At 43.9% G+C, this 16,039-nt stretch overlaps 1 protein-coding gene across 3 annotated transcripts in view; it reads right to left on the reverse strand.

Moving 5' to 3' along the window:
* Positions 1-597: 597 nt before the first annotated feature.
* Positions 598-16,039, reverse strand: part of DHRS7 (dehydrogenase/reductase 7) — a 53,923-nt gene continuing 38,481 nt past the window's right edge. For all 3 annotated transcript variants that reach the window (XM_075926349.1, XM_075926350.1, XM_075926351.1), the window contains 3 exons: positions 12,329-12,451; positions 8,988-9,203; positions 598-832 (listed from right to left, as the gene is read on the reverse strand). In XM_075926349.1, the coding sequence (XP_075782464.1) occupies positions 794-832; positions 8,988-9,203; positions 12,329-12,451 (378 nt within the window). In that variant the 3' untranslated portion in view covers positions 598-793. The remainder of the gene's footprint in view (positions 833-8,987; positions 9,204-12,328; positions 12,452-16,039) is intronic.

Consider the following 16,039-nt stretch of genomic DNA (forward strand, 5'->3'; position numbering starts at 1 on the left):
GTATTTCAGGATACCAGAGGTATTGTCCATTATTTAGAAAAATATTTCAAAATAAGGGGCATGTGCTATTTTGCCATCCTGGTATCCCTCATTGCACAAGGGATGGCTTGAAACAGTGTGTTATTTCAAGTTTAGGGTGCTGTGTAGACAATTACTTCTCCCACCTACAGAGAGAGGAAGTGCTTTCCCCTAACCTAAACAGTGCATGGCTGTGGGGGAAAGCTATAATCCTGCTGGCTCCCCTCCCCTCCAAACTGATGTGTGCACACGTTATCCAGCCTCAGAACTGCCCCCTTCTAGAACAGCCTTCAGAAGCAATAGACTCCCTTCCTCTGTCTCAGTTGATACTAGTTCTGAAGGTCAGTGCAGGCTGCAACCAGCTTGTGGGACTAGGGATTTTCATGTGCCAAGAAGGGAAGAATCTGGGCCGGGGAGTGTAAGATGTGAGAATGGTAGAAATAGAACGACACAGTTTGATTTGTATCTACCCTTCAAAGGTTTGGGAAACTCATATCAGCAGAAAGATCACAAGCTTCCTGTCCTACCAGTGGAATAAATTAAACTTAAGGAATGAATTAATAGAAGGTCTTGCAAAAGTAAAGCAGATTGTTTTTATTTAGGAAATGTTCTTTAAAAAAATTTCATGTCAGGTTACATGATAGCAAAAAATAGGAGTATTAAGGAATTTTTAAAAAAGCAGAGGCCTTAACTTGACATATATGAATAGAGGACAGAAACCTCTCCCACATGCAATTACTTGCTTGGTTTAGTGGGATGTTGTGTAGGTTCCTCCTCAAGCTTTCTTCTTCTGAGAATAGGAGACATCAGCATCCTGTAATAAGAACACAAACACCTTTTAAGCAATGTTTTTCTTCACTCTACTTTCATTTAGGTGTGGAAATCCTTTGCACAAGATGGAGTTAAATAAAATCTCATTCTACTTGTATTAGTATGTGATCAGATACTGCCAACAGTGTTCCCTCTAAGGTGCACACCAAGAATCTGAGAACATAACAGCCAAAGGTCCATCTAGCCCAGTATCCTGGCTGCTGACAGTAGCCAATACCAGATGCCCCAGAGGGAGGGTTCACAATAGGAAATCCTCATGTGATCCCTCCTCTGTCACCTACCTCCAGAGAAACAGAGGCTAGGGATACCATTTCTTCCTATCCTGGCTAATAGCCATTGATGGATCTAACCTCCATGAATCAATCTAGCTCTTTTTTTAATCCTGTTAATGTCTTGGTCTTTACAACATCCTCTGGCAAGGAGTTCCACAGGTTGACTGTGCACTGAGTGAAGAATAAGTTCCCTTGCTTGTTTTAAACCTGCTGCCTATTAATTTCATTTGGTGACCTCCAGTTTTAATATTGTGGGACTAAATAGGTAACTTTTCCTTATTCACTTCTCCACACCTCTATCATAGATCCCCCATTAATCTCCTCTTTTCTAAATTGAAAAATCCAAGTATTTTTAATCTTTCTTCATATGGGATCCCTCCAACCCCCTACATTTTTGTTGCCCTTTTCTGAATCTTTTCCAATGCCAATATATCTTTTTTGAGATGAGGTGACCACGTCTGTATGCAGTATTCAAGTTGTGGGCATATCATGGCTTTATATAAAGGCATTAAGATATTTTTTGCTCTTCACAGTCTGCTTTGGTCTTGATACCAAAATGCTCAAGATAGCGATCTGCAAATTTTGCCACCTCACTGTTTACCCCTTTCTATAACTCATTTATAAATACGTTGAATAGGATTGGTCCCAGGACAGATCCTTTCCATTCAGAAAACATTTATTCCTATAATTTGTTTCCTGTCTTTTAACCAATTACCAATCCATGAAAGGATCTTCCCTCTTATCCCATGATAACTTACTTTGCTTTAGAGCCATGGTTGAGGGACCTTGTCAAAGGCTTTCTGGAAATCTAAGTATACTATATTCACTGGATCCCCCTTGTCCACGTTAGCTGACCCCTTCAAAGAACTCTAGCAGATTAGTATGGCATTATTTCCCTTTACAGAAACCATGTTGATTGTGTGTCTGACAATTTTATTCTTTACTATAGTTTCAACTAATTTGCCCAGTACCGACAGACTTACAAGTCTGTAATTGCCAGGATCACCTCTAGAGTCTTTTTTAAATATTGGTGTCACTTTAAATCAACTTCCGTACCTAATCACTGGAAGACAGCTAAAGGATCAGTTACAAACCACAGTTAATAGTTCTGCAATTTCCCATTTGAGTTTTCAGAACTCTTGGGTGAATGCCATCTGATACAGGTGACTTGATACCATTAAATTTATCAATTTGTTCCAAAACCACCTCTAATGATATCTCAATCGGAGACATTTTGCTATTACATTTTAGCTAGCTGTTCTTTAAACTCCTTTTTGGCTTATTTTTTTTACACTTAATTTGACAGTCTATGCTTTCTTCGCTACAATTTGACTTCCACTTTTTATAAGATGTCTTTTTATCTGTCATTGCTTCTTTTACTTGGTTGTTAAGCCATGGTGGCACTACTTTGGTTCTCTTACTATGTTTTTTAATTTGTGGTATACATTTAAGTTGGGCCTCTATTATGGTGTCTTTGAAAAGTTTCCATGCAGCTTGCAGAGATTTTTCTGGTCTCTGTACTTTTAAATTTGTTTAACTTACTAATTTCTGTGCTGCTGAGGTGTTTTTCCCCACCACAGAGCTAGTACATTTTATTACTTTATGGTCAGGATTTCCAAGAGGTCCAGTTATAGAATCATAGGACTGGAAGGGACCTCGAGAGGTCATTGAGTCCAGCCCCTCGCCCTCAAGGCAGGACCAAGCTCCGTCTACACCATCCCAGACAGATGTCTGTCTAACCTGTTCTTAAATATCTCCAGAGAGGGAGATTCCACCACCTCCCTTGGCAATTTATTCCAATATTTGACCACCCTGACAGTTAGGAATTTTTTCCTAATGTCCAATCTAAACCTCCCCTGCTGCACTTTAAGCCCATTACTCCTTGTCCTGTCCTCAGAAACCAAGAGGAACAAATTTTCCTCCTTGTGACACCCTTTTAGATATTTGAAAACCGCTATCATGTCCCCCCTTAATCTTCTTTTTTCCAAACTAAACAAGCCCAGTTCATGAAGCCTGGCTTCATAGGTCATGTTCTCTAGACCTTTAATCATTATTGTCGCTCTTCTCTGTACCCTTTCCAATTTCTCCACATCTTTCTTGAAATGTGGCGCCCAGAACTGGACACAGTACTCCAGCTGAGGCCTAACTAGTGCAGAGTAGAGCAGCAGAATGACTTCACGAGTTTTGCTTACAACACACCTGTTGATACAACCTAGAATCATATTTGCTTTTTTTGCAACAGCATCACACTGTTGACTCATATTCAACTTGTGGTCCACTATGACCCCTAGATCCCTTTCCGCCATGCTCCTTCCTAGACAGTCGCTTCCCATCTTGTATGTATGGAACTGATTGTTCCTTCCTAAGTGGAGCACTTTGCATTTCTCTTTATTAAACTTCATCCTGTTTACCTCTGACCATTTCTCTAACTTGCTAAGGTCATTTTGAATTATGTCCCTATCCTCCAAAAGTTGCAACCCCACCCAGTTTGGTGGTATCTGCAAACTTAATAAGCGTACTCTCTATCCCAATATCTACATCATTGATGAAGATATTGAACAGTACGGGTCCCAAAACAGACCCTTGCGGAACTCCACTTGTTATCCCTTTCCAGCAGGATTTAACACCATTAACAACAACTCTCTGACTACGGTTATCCAGCCAATTATGCACCCACCTTATCGTGGCCCTATCTAAGTTATATTTGCCTAGTTTATCAATAAGAATATCATGCGAGACCGTATCAAATGCCTTACTAAAGTCTAGGTATATGACATCCACCGCTTCTCCCTTATCCACAAGGCTCGTTATCCTATCAAAGAAAGCTATCAGATTAGTTTGGCATGACTTGTTTTTCACAAACCCATGCTGGCTATTCCCTATCACTTTATTACCTTCCAAGTGTTTGCATATGATTTCCTTAATTACCTGCTCCATTATCTTCCCTGGGACAGACGTTAAACTGACCGGTCTGTAGTTTCCTGGGTTGTTCTTATTTCCCTTTTTATAGATGGGCACAATATTTGCCCTTTTCCAGTCTTCTGGTATCTCCCCTGTCTTCCATGATTTTTCAAAGATCATAGCTAAAGGCTCAGATACCTCCTCTATTAGCTCCTTGAGTATCCTGGGATGCATTTCATCAGGACCTGGTGACTTGCTGACATCTAACTTTCCTAAGTGATTTTTAACTTGTTCTTTGTGTATCCTATCTTCTAAACTTACCCTCTCTCTGCTAGTTTCCATTTTTTATATGACTCCTTTTTTATTTTGAGATCATGCAAGATCTCCTTGTTAAGCCAAGCTGGTCTTTTGCCATATTTTCTATGTTTCCCACACAGCGGAATTGTTTGCTTTTGGGTCCTTAATGTCCCTTTGAAATACTTCCAACTCTCCTCATTTTTTTCCCCTTCAGTCTTGCTTCCCTTACCTACAAGTTCTCTGAGCTTATCAATCTGCCTTCCTGAAATCCATTACCTCAATTGTGCCGGTCTCCCTTCTACCTTTCCTTAAGATCATGAACTCTGTTTCATGATCACTGTCCCCCATACTGTCTTCCACTTTCAAGTTCTCAACTAGTTCCTCCCTATTTGTTTATCTTTACTTCTTGAACCAGATCCTGCTCTCCACTTAAGACTAAATCAAACAGCCTCTTGTGGGTTCCAGAACTAGCTGCTCCAAGTAGCAGTCCTTTACGGCAGTGTTTCCTCAACCAGTGGTGTGAGCACCTTTAGGGGATACTCAAGAGAACTCGGGGGTATGTCAACAACTGAAGTTTGGAGAAAACTAAATGTAAGTTTTACAGTGTTTCTTTTTTTTCTTTACACAAAAATTTCACCACCCAGCGGCTACAAGTTGTTTAAACAATTGTATTGCAATGGCAGAAAAAAATGGTCTCTGAAAATTGTAGGTACTGGGGTTACTTTTTTTAAAGGAGTACTTTATAAAAAAAGGTCGAGAAACACATTGACGGTATCAAATTTTATCTCTCTATCCCAGCCTGACGTGACATGTACCCAGTCAATATGGGGATAGTTGAAATCCCCCACTATTATTGAGGTTTTTTATTTTGATGGCCTCTCTGATCTCCCTTAGCATTTCATAGTCACTGTCCTGATCAGGTGGTAAATATAGCCCTATTGCTATATTCTTAGTATTGGAGCATGGAATTACTATCCACAGAGATTCTATGGAACATTTTGGATCCTTTAAGAGTTTTACTTCATTTGACTCTACATTTTCTTTCACGTATAGTGCCACTCCTCCACCAGCATGACCTGTTCTCTTCTTCAGATATATTTTGTACCTTGGTATGAGTGTATCCCATTGATCTCATTCCACCAAGTTTTCATGATGCCTATTATATCAATATTCTCCTTTAAAACTAGGCACGCCAGGGCTACGTCTACATTGGCAAGATTTTGCGGAAATACTTTTAACCAAGAGTTTTTGCGTTAAAATATTTGCACAAGAGAGCGTCTACACTGGCATGTGCTTTTGCGCAAGAGATGTGCTTTTGCACAAAAGCATCTGTGCCAATGTAGATGCTCTCTTGCACAAGAAAGCTCCGATGGCCATTTTAGCCATCGGGCTTTCTTGCACAAGAAATTCATGTTGCCTGTCTACACTGGCCTCTTGCGCAAGTGTTCTTGGGCTTATTCCTGAGCATGGGCATCAGAGTTCTTGCACAAGAAGCACTGATTTCTTACATTAGAACGTCAGTGTTCTTGTGCAAGAACTCGCGGCCAGTGTAGACAGGTGGCAAAATCTTGCCAATGTAGACACAGCCTAGTTCACCCATTTTGTTATTTAGATTTCTAGCATTTGGTATAAGCACTTTAAAAATGTCACTATTTATCTGTCTACCATTTGCTGATGTATTAGATTCTTTTTTCATTGCGTCTCATCTGATGTGACCCATACGTCCATCCTCTCCTCCTGACTAGAACCCAGAGCTGACCTGGGCAAAATGTAGCCTGCCAAGCCACTGGGTCCCACCCCGCAGCTTGCCCCACAGCCACGTGCACTGTGCAGAAAAGCTGCTGCAGGGCTCTGTTTGTTTTGAAACTGGATGGGAAGTTTAGGAGCCACCCTGCCCCCAGCATATTCCCACTGGCCAGTTTCTGGCAGAAACCGGACAATGGGAGCTGCTTGTTAGAATAACAAGCAGCTCAGAAGAATCACGCCCCCTCTCCAGGGCTCAGTTCTTCATGAAGCACATGGCCAGGCAGGCTAGTTTGGCAGCTGACAAATAAGACTCTTGGCCACAGCCTGCTTCTGGCACCCCAGCCCTTTTCTGCCCCAATCATCTGCCCCCTATCCTCAACATACCCATACCCCCTCCCAAATCTGGCACCCCAACCTCCTGCCCCAGATCACAAGCCCCTCCTACCCTAGGCCACATCCTAAAACCCTGCACTCCAGTCCCCTTCTCTAGGACAACCATCTTCATCCCAACTTCCTCCCAGACTCCAGTCTCCTGCACTCCAGTCCTATACCCCAAGCTCCCTTCTGCACCCAGCCTCCATTCCAAACCTTGCATCTCCATTAACGTAATGGAAAAGTGTGGCCCCTGACCACTTTCCAGTGCCCCCCCCCCATCAAAAATTGTTGCCCACCCCTGACAGAGAGGTGGGTCTATTAAGAGAGGTCTCTGTCCAAACATGTGCTCCTCCACACCCCTCAGCTTTCCCCCATCCTAATTTTAAAAAGTTTGTAGAAAAGTTTTTAATGTTAAGTGCCAGCAATCTGGTTCCATTGTGGTTCAGCTGGAGCCCATCCTTCCTGTTTAGGCCCCCACTATGCCCGAAGCTTCTTCAGTTCCTAATTAATCTAAACCCCTCCTCTATACACCATTGTCTCAGCTGCACATTGAGACTCTGAAGCTCCACCTTGCCTTCCTCCACGGGGCTATTCAGTGGCTGTTTAGCTGCTCTGGGGCGGGGCCCGTGGAGGGTGGTTGTCCCCCTCCCCAAGCAGCCACCACACAGCCATGGCCTTAGCTTCAGCCTTTCTCTAGGGCTGGAGCTGCAGGCTGCGTGGTAGGGGGCAGCTGTTCCAGCAGCCCCAGAGCCCCATAGCTAGCTGCCGCTGTGCCAGTGACCCTGGCCAGAGCTGGAGCCCCATGGCAGATGATAGCTGTTCTAGAGGCCAGAGCTGCTTGTGGATGCTCCCGTTGGATGGGACCTGGGAGCAGGACATGGTGGCAGCTAAGGAGTTTGTGTTGTACAACCTGCTGGAGACAGGTGAGAGCAGCCAATGCCCAGCCCTTACTTTGGAGGCAGCATGTCCACATAGTGCTGCTCACTCTGGATTGGGCTGCTGGTTTCTGGCATCGTCCCTGGCTGGCCCCTGCCACAGACACACTCCAGCAACTGCCAGCTCATCCTTTGCCCTGGGGTCAGGGAGATCAGGACATGGGGCTGGACTGAATGAGTGGCCCAACACTCAGGGCTGGGAAAGAGGAGAGCCTGGTAGCAAAAATAAATCTAATCGGATGTTCTTGGGGGCAGGGACCCCGCTCCTTTGTCTCTTGTCTAGTCCCAGGTTTGTTTTGAAACTTAATCCCTAAAATGTGGTAAGATGGCCCTCAAATATTAGACAACACTGTAAACATATGGCCCTGTTGCCTGCTATGCAGCCCCTATGCATTTCATAATTCCACTAGGATGAGCCATTAGAGCTGAAGGCAGCCGGTGCTGGTTGAGGGGAAGAATAGAGGTTTGATTGCTGGGGGCTTGTGCCACCATTTATTACTGGTGTTGTGTAGCAGCATTGCACACATCTTTAAGGAAAACAGCTTATTGTTCAAACTTTGCAGGTAGGTGTGTGTGTGGTGGTGGTGGGGGTGTGATGTCTTTTTACCTGATGGTACAGTTCAGTACAGTGGCAGTTTGGGTCAGTCATAACAACAAGGCTGCTGGGGTCCAAGTTCTGATTTGACTTAGCTCTTTTTATTCTTTGTAACTGGGAAAGGGCTGGTTTAGAATTCTTTCTTCCATAACATAACTGGTGGGTGCAGTGGGGGCACATATCCAAACAAGTGCACATGACCTCAGTATGGGTACACAAAACTCATTCTGCTCACGGATGGAAAATGTTAGAGGGAACACTGCCTGCCAATACACTTGTGCAGAAAGACCAGCTTTCAGTGTGCATATGAGGTTAACTTTTGCTGCTGGACTGTACCGTGCATAACCTCTCTCAGAGGTTTTTCCACCTAAATGAGGCTTTTGCTTCAGACAGATTGAAGTATGTGACAAGCAAAAACTTAGAGGAATTAAGACTGATAGCCTGTCTCAATTCCAAATATATTGCTCAGGTCATTTTAAATCTAGTAGGGACAAGGCAAAGTACAGGTAAGAAGTACTATGTATATTCAGAGCTGGATACACATCTGCAGTGCAGGCTAGATAAACTTGAGATGAAATGTTTTTTCATAAGAATACTGACTTCACTGTTCTTCTGCTTGATCAACAATATAACCTATGAGGCTGTACAGTTAGCTGTGGATTTGCAGGGCTCTATCTACTTTATTATCTGTGGCTACCCACATCTGAATGCACGCATCTGCAGTTAATTTTTGAGGCTCTGGATGCGGATACAAATTTTTGCATCTAGAATCCTGCAAATCTGTGGGTATCCACATCCATGAATGTCAATGCAGATATCCATGGCTCATTTTTGTAGATACAGATACAAACTGTGTGTGTCAGCACAGAGCTCTATGTATATTCTCATGTAGTGTGAAAGTTGGTAGTGATCAGGGATGAAGATTAGTAAACCCAGAGCACAGCCTGCATTGATGGCTGAAGTCTATACAGAGAAATTAAAGGCTATACAAAACCACCCCTTTTAGGAAGGGCTTACCACTCCACTCTTGAAGTTCTTTATTCTTATTTTACCCATCTTGTTCAGAAGCCACCATGCCCAGGTGGGTGCGTATTGCCAGAGGTAGCAGACTGCTAGGTATGGGTGATCGCTGACCCAGGCTTCTTTCAGATCATTTACCATGCTGACCAGTGTAAGCCGAGCACAGCGATCAGTTGGCATTTTGTGGGACTGATCACCGGTGTTGTCTAGCACCTAGAAAGAAAAAAAGAGGAATAATGAAATGCTACAGAACTTTTACTTGGAGGAAATTTTTTTAATTCTCCCACTTTAGATTTCCTGTGTATGCAGCATTTGGGCACTATATACATAATTTAAAACAATATCTGCCTCAGTGCTGTTCTCCCTTCTACCCTCATTCATGCTGCAGCCTTAAGGGGAAGTTATGCATTATTTCTAAAATGGATCATAGCTATTGAATACGTATCCTTAAGGATTATAAAATACAAGTTTCTTGTGGCTTCTGGTAAAATAGGCTGGCCAGAAGTTAGGTGTATATTTTGGTTTAGATAGTTTATAGCAACACTGTAGGATTTGGGGCAAATGCAGTCTAGCTACAATACACCTGGGCCGAAAGCCAGAGCCCAACAGCTTTCTCCAAAAGCTACGGAGTGACTCCATCCCAATTGCTGCCTGGCCCTGTGTTGCCCTAAGGCATGAGAGTGGTCTGGAAGATATGCATGTTCCCCTCTTAGCTTATATCTGTTACTGTCAGAAAAGGGAACACCTTACTGAACTGGGTTCTGTGCAGAATACATGCACTTGCTACATTCAGGCCATCTCCACACTGGCACGATCTCGTGCAAAAGCGGCCGCTCTTGCGCAAAAACTTGCTGCCCGTCTACACTGGCCGTGTGTTCTTGCTCAAGTAAACTGACGTTCTAATGTATAAAATCAGGGCTTCTTGCGCCAGAACTCTGACGCTCCCGCTCAGGAAGAAGCCCTTTGGCGCAAGAGCTCTTCCAGAAGAGGCCAGTGTAAACAGGCAACATGAATTTCTTACACAAGAAAGCCCTATGGTTAAAATGGCCATCAGAGCTTTCTTGCGCAAGAGAGTCTACACTGGCATGGATGCTCTTGCGCAAAAGCACATGCCAGTGTAAACGCTCTCTTGTGGAAGAGTTTTTGCAGAAGAACTCTTCCGCAAAAGACATAGACATAGCCTCAGACATTTCATTCACTCTTCCATGCAGCAGAACCACATGGATTCTTCAAAGATAGGGGCCACACCAGCCTTCTCATACCAGAATATTAATCCTGTTCCCATCCAGAAATCAGTACATCTTCATTGAAGAATAATGAGTAAATCAGCACACTTGTCTTTGTCTATGCCAGCTCCTCCCTTTATAATGGCTTTTAAGCTGAGCCAGTGTGCTTATAAATTAAGTCGCCATGCACAGGGAAATAGCCAGTGCAAGTACTCGAAACTGGATATAGTAAAGCTGAATAAAAGTGGATTTACTGGTACTAACGTCAGAAGACAGGAGTCACACTGCAGAGCAGGCTTTAAGACTCGAATTCTAAAGAAGCTGGTGTGGATGACATACATTTTAACTTTGTGACCTGTGGATGAACCAGTGGAAGAGTCCACCGCTGGCGAGAGCATTGGTTTACATACTTTCAGCAAATAGAAAGCTGGAGACGCTCATGAGCAGGATTTTATAAATGTTCTAGTTATACTTTAAGGTGCCGTGTTGGATCTAGCTATGATGAAAATGGAAGATCAGTTACATACATACTTGTTTTGGGTGTCCTTTGTGAGATCTTTAGGCCTACCTTTCCAAAAAGAAGCCCCACACCACTGAACCCCAAATTCATATCAAGGACACCTGCTGGTCAAAAAACACAACCAGAATGCTTTGCATTTTTCTGCGCTAACATTTCAATATTAACCATTCTTTGAATCCAATGAGGTTCAAAAATCTGGCCTACTTAAACATGGTGAGCAGGCTGCTAAGGAAAACACTCCCTGATTTATGTGGATAGAGGCAAGATCAGACTTCTTGCCCCTAGATGCCTGAAAGTTTTTAAAGAGTTGTATTGAGATGCTGCTCTTCTGAGTTTTGGTCTCAGTAAGGTTCTAATTAGATTGCCTCCACAAAAAATAAAACATTGTGTCTAAAGCTCAGATGTACAGGAGGGTGGCCTGTTCTCCCCCATGCTGTGGAATTATACTAGGTATGGTTGCAGACAAAACAGTGTTTGCTAATTTCAATTACTAGGAGGGGTTTGTTTTTTTTGTAGGATAGTATAGTTGAAATAGTTTTGGAACTTGAAAGATTTTCTTTGGCTTTGAATAGGAAATAAGAATGCATGCCTGGAAGATGTTGACAGTAGGAGCTTTGCCAATGATTGCACCATAGAGTCAACAGGCTAGGGAACTGTGTGAGCTGAGCAGACAGAAGTTGCCTATGTGGCAGCTAATGTATTCTGCATTTCAAAGTTCTACAGGACTAATCCAGACCCTTCCCTCGTAGCTGCAAAAGGGCTTCTATGCAAGGAGAACAGGGTGATTCTCACTAACAGGTTACTATACAAGGAGCTTGCAATCACTGTTTGGCTCCATAGTGACAGGTTCCAGGTTGCCCAGAATGGGAGGGTGTACAGCAAATCAAATCACCTACAAAGAAAGGAACACATCTGCACAAGAGGAAAGGAAAGGTACAATATTTGCAAAGGAGTGTAAGGGATGCGATTACATATGAAGTTAGAAATTAAGACCCAGATCTTAGAGGTATTTAGATTAGGGATGTGAATGACTAATTGACTAGTTGATTAACCTATAAGCCTAGGTTAAGCCTTATCAGTTAATCAAATTGACTAGCATCCTCCTCCTCGCCTCCCCCCCTCTCCCCCCCTCCCCCCCCACTGCCTCTGTATCAGAGGCAGCGGGGAAGCAGGAGCTGATGCTGGCAGGGAACAGACTTCAAAACCAGGTCCCCCAGCACTGGCTCTCCAGTGCTGCTCGACACCTCCCCACCCTGCACTGCTGCCTCTAGCTATTAGCAATGGAATTTTAGGTTCTTAAGTGTCTAGATCACTTGAAAAGTAAGATTTTAGATTCCTAAATCAATGAGGCATTGCATCATTGAGCACCGTGCCTAAATACCATTAAAAATCTGGGCCTATGTAATTTTCCTTTATTACACTGGAGGTTATTCATTAGCTTCCAGCAGCAAAGATTCTCAGCTTAGTGTTTGCCAGCAGGGAGGAGCTCGATTCTAAATCAGAAAATATAATGAAGGTTTTACTTGGCCTGTAACCAAATTAGCTTCTACTATAGCAGAATTTCAGGCAGGGAAATTCAAAGACCTTCTTACCTTTGAGAGGTCTTCAGTAAAGACATTGTGTATAATTTTCGATTGGACCGGTCCTGGACAGATGTTGGAAATTATTATCTCAGGGTATTCATAAAGTTCAGGCCGAAGAGAATTAAAGAAACCCTAGAAAAAAGGAAGTTTCATTATTGCCCTTTGCCTCAATTTACCCAATCACAGAATGAAGATAATGTTTAGGTAGCTCACTGTGGTAATGGGAGGTTTAACTTCCTTAATGAGCATTCAACTCTAACTGTGCTATAGAAATGTCACCTATTGTACTAACAGTGATCACCACCACCACCACCAGTTTTTGATCTTTCGTGTTTGATGACCAGTTTGAATGCTTCTCTTGAGACTAAACTAATCGTGAACAACTTGAATAATAAGAGATTGTCTGATGTTACTGCTGCCACTTTCCTTCAGCCAGCAGCACAAGGATCTCTATACCAGATACTTTCCCCACACTTGCAGTTCTGAGGTCTGTACAACATTCACCGACAGAGTATTATGGGGCCTGATTGAGAGGCCTTGAGCATCTCTAACACGAAGTTAAGTTAGTGGCAGCACATAGTGCTTGGGGCCTCAGAGAATCAAGGTCCCTAGTGTTTTGTCAAAGGAAACTGTGCAAGAGTAAGGCCTGCGGAAGCATGGGAAAAAGCATTGCAATCAACTGCCTATGGATTCTCTTCATGCAGAGAGCAAGACATGATCTAAACAATTCTTTGAAGTGAGGGACATGAATTGTGTGTCACAGGGAGGAGCGAGCACTTCTCCAAGGACTTGGAGCAAGTGCTCAAAGAGTCCAATTCTTCACCATGGAATTCAATAAGGAATTTTGCCCTTCACTTCATCTGGAGCTGGGTTAGGCTGTATCTTGGAGGCACAGCAGTAAACTGCAAGTGTGAAGCTAAACTTCAATTACACACACTTGTGGTATGTCTATCTACACCATACTCAGGAGCCATGACGACAGCATGTGTAGCAAAATCTAGCTAGTTACTCAAGCTAACTGAACAATATTCGAGAAGCTACAGCACCGGTTGGTGGCTATACAAAGCACCTACATAATCCTGGGTTAGCTGTGTTGCCACGGCTTTACCTCTACTTAAGCTAGCTTTGATCTAGATCTAGCTTGGGTCTGTCTAGACTCACTGCAATCACACCTCCCAAGTGCTACGTAGACACACCCCACTTATCTGTAAGGTACTGGAGTACACTCTTTCCTAAGCTCTGTAGCTATTAATCTTTGTATGGTAGCTGCTCTGGGGAGCGTGCATGGGCAGTGGGTAATGAAAAGCAAGGGAAAGCAGTATCTTCCCTAATCGCCATGGGTGGCCCTGCCTACTCACAAGCAGGCTGCTCTCTAGGGTGCCTGTTGAAGCTGGGGGGCTCCATCATTGAGGCTGTGCTGCCATGGGTGGGGATGGAATGGGGTGGCTGCTCAGCTCAGGGAGAAGGGCACAGCTGGAGTTCAGGCCAGGCAGAGAAGCTGGTGTCGTGGCTGTCAGGCTGCTCCAGGGATGAAGTGGGGTGTCTGGGCCAGGGTCAGAGCTGGGGCTGGGCAGCTGTCCAGCACTGGTGGGAAGGCACTAGCATTAGACAGGCGCCAGTGGCCATAATGGTAGGGGGCCTGGGTTGTAGGAGGCACAAAAGGGGTGAGGCCTTGGACACAAGGGGCAGGTCTGGGGCTTGCATCCCCAAACCAGGAATTACCCAGCCACCCATGGAAACATGCCATTCAGCATGTGTTTCCCGGGGAGTTCATCATTGAAAGTTAGTTGATTTATGGCCTGGTGAACAGAATCAGGAATAAACCCACGTAGTACAAATATCCTACGGTTCCATTTGTCACACACATCCGCATGGCCTAGCCTAGCACCATGCTCGTGATGTAAAATCCTGTTTAATTAGTTATCCGGTTAAATGACTGGTTAACTGATTAAGCAGGAGATGGACGAGGGGGGAGGGAGAGGCCCCCACACTGGGGGCAGAGGCTATTCCATCCCTACAGAACTGCTAGCTCCCAGCCCCTGTGGGCCTGGAGTCAGCAGCCTCACAGAGGGAGGGGATGCGAAGTGGAAGCAGCTGGAGGAGTCTTGCTGGCTCCCAGCCTGTGCCGGCTCGGAGTTGGCAACCCTCCTTCTCCCCGCTTCAGCCCAGCGCAAGCCTGCCGAGCCGGGAGGCCACCCCTGCTGCTGCTACTCCCCCTTCCTGCACAAGCATGCCCACTCCTGGCCCACACAGGCTGGGAGCCAGCAGCCCTCCACACACAGTAGGCCATGGGCAGAAGGTTGCTCCCTGGTAACCGTTAACTGTTACCAAGTCACATCCCCTATTTCACACCACAATATAGGGGCATAAACAGGCCCAAATAATATCCCCCAGCACACCAATCTCCATACTGGGAATTAGATCCCTGCTTTGGAAGATGTCCAGCTTAGAATTCATAGCATAGGGAGTGGCCAGTCCCCTCCACAATACTGCCTCAAGAAGCAGGGTTACATTTGGTGCTGCTTGTAGACAGTCAAGGATGTATTTTTTTCCCATGTCTTTGGTTAGTTCTCTTCCTTAACACTGAAGAGCAACAGTGTAAAAAAAAATATATATATATTTTTTTTAAACTCAGAACTGCCACTGAAAGTATTCAAAATCACATTTATTACAACACTGTCTTTTTTCTGTTGGTACTTCAGAGCCAACAGCTTTGGAAAGCAAGATGGAGCCTATTCTGGCTCTTAAAGACCTTAGAAATTCTGTTGTCTACACAGTGCCTAATGCCTACACTGCATAAAAATCCCATGACAGGCACTGAGACTCCATGACTCTGTCGAGCTCGTTCAGAGACTCTATTGCTGTGGTTTTTATTTTATTTATTTGGTGCTTTGGTTCTTGCACAGTGGCTGGGAATACAGAGCAGTGATTTTATAACATTGCTATTCAGAGACATGCACTGTTAAAAAGAAACCTAGATATTAGTGCAGGCTTCAAAGAAAGCCCCCAATGTTTGAAAGTATGGAAATACACAGGCCACTCAGCAATTCTAATAATGGCACCTGCTGGCACCCTCACAGGAGTGCATTTCGGGGGAGGATGGTGGCAGAACAAAAACACCACTATCCATCCAGCTCTGCTTTCAACTCAATTGACCACAGACACTAAGATGTTCTGCTCCTAACTGCACGGCTATTGTGCAAGGCACCTATTGTAGAAATTTTTTATTAGACAGCAAATTAAAGCATCATTGGTCATTCTTTAGTGCAATTCCATATGCCACCAATAATACAAATTCTTAATTAGACTGAATATTAAAGGCTGTCATTGCCCCATTGAGGCTCCATGTGCTACCAATTATCAAATTAGGAATTTCTATAAAGAGCATGCTGAAGTCCATCAGTCTGCATTGTTTATTAAGATTCCATGTGCCACCAATTAAGGATCAGCAAATACAAACCCTAGGCCCAGATCAAGGAATAAAGGCCACTTCAAAACTTAAGGTAAGGGTACTCCTTTATCATCACACTAGCATTAGACATACATGTCTTTACAAATACAGTATCTTTAAAGTTGACGGTTTGTATTTTTAAAGAATGCAGACTTTAACTGTCACAAAATGAAGACAATAATAGCGTGGTCAGTGAATCAATACGTTGACTCTTACACAAAGATATCCACTCTCCTAACCGGAATTTCTTAAAAGCCCTTATAAAAGGT

This window comes from Pelodiscus sinensis, chromosome 4 (genome assembly GCF_049634645.1).
Source record: "Pelodiscus sinensis isolate JC-2024 chromosome 4, ASM4963464v1, whole genome shotgun sequence".
NCBI lineage: Eukaryota > Metazoa > Chordata > Testudines > Trionychidae > Pelodiscus > Pelodiscus sinensis.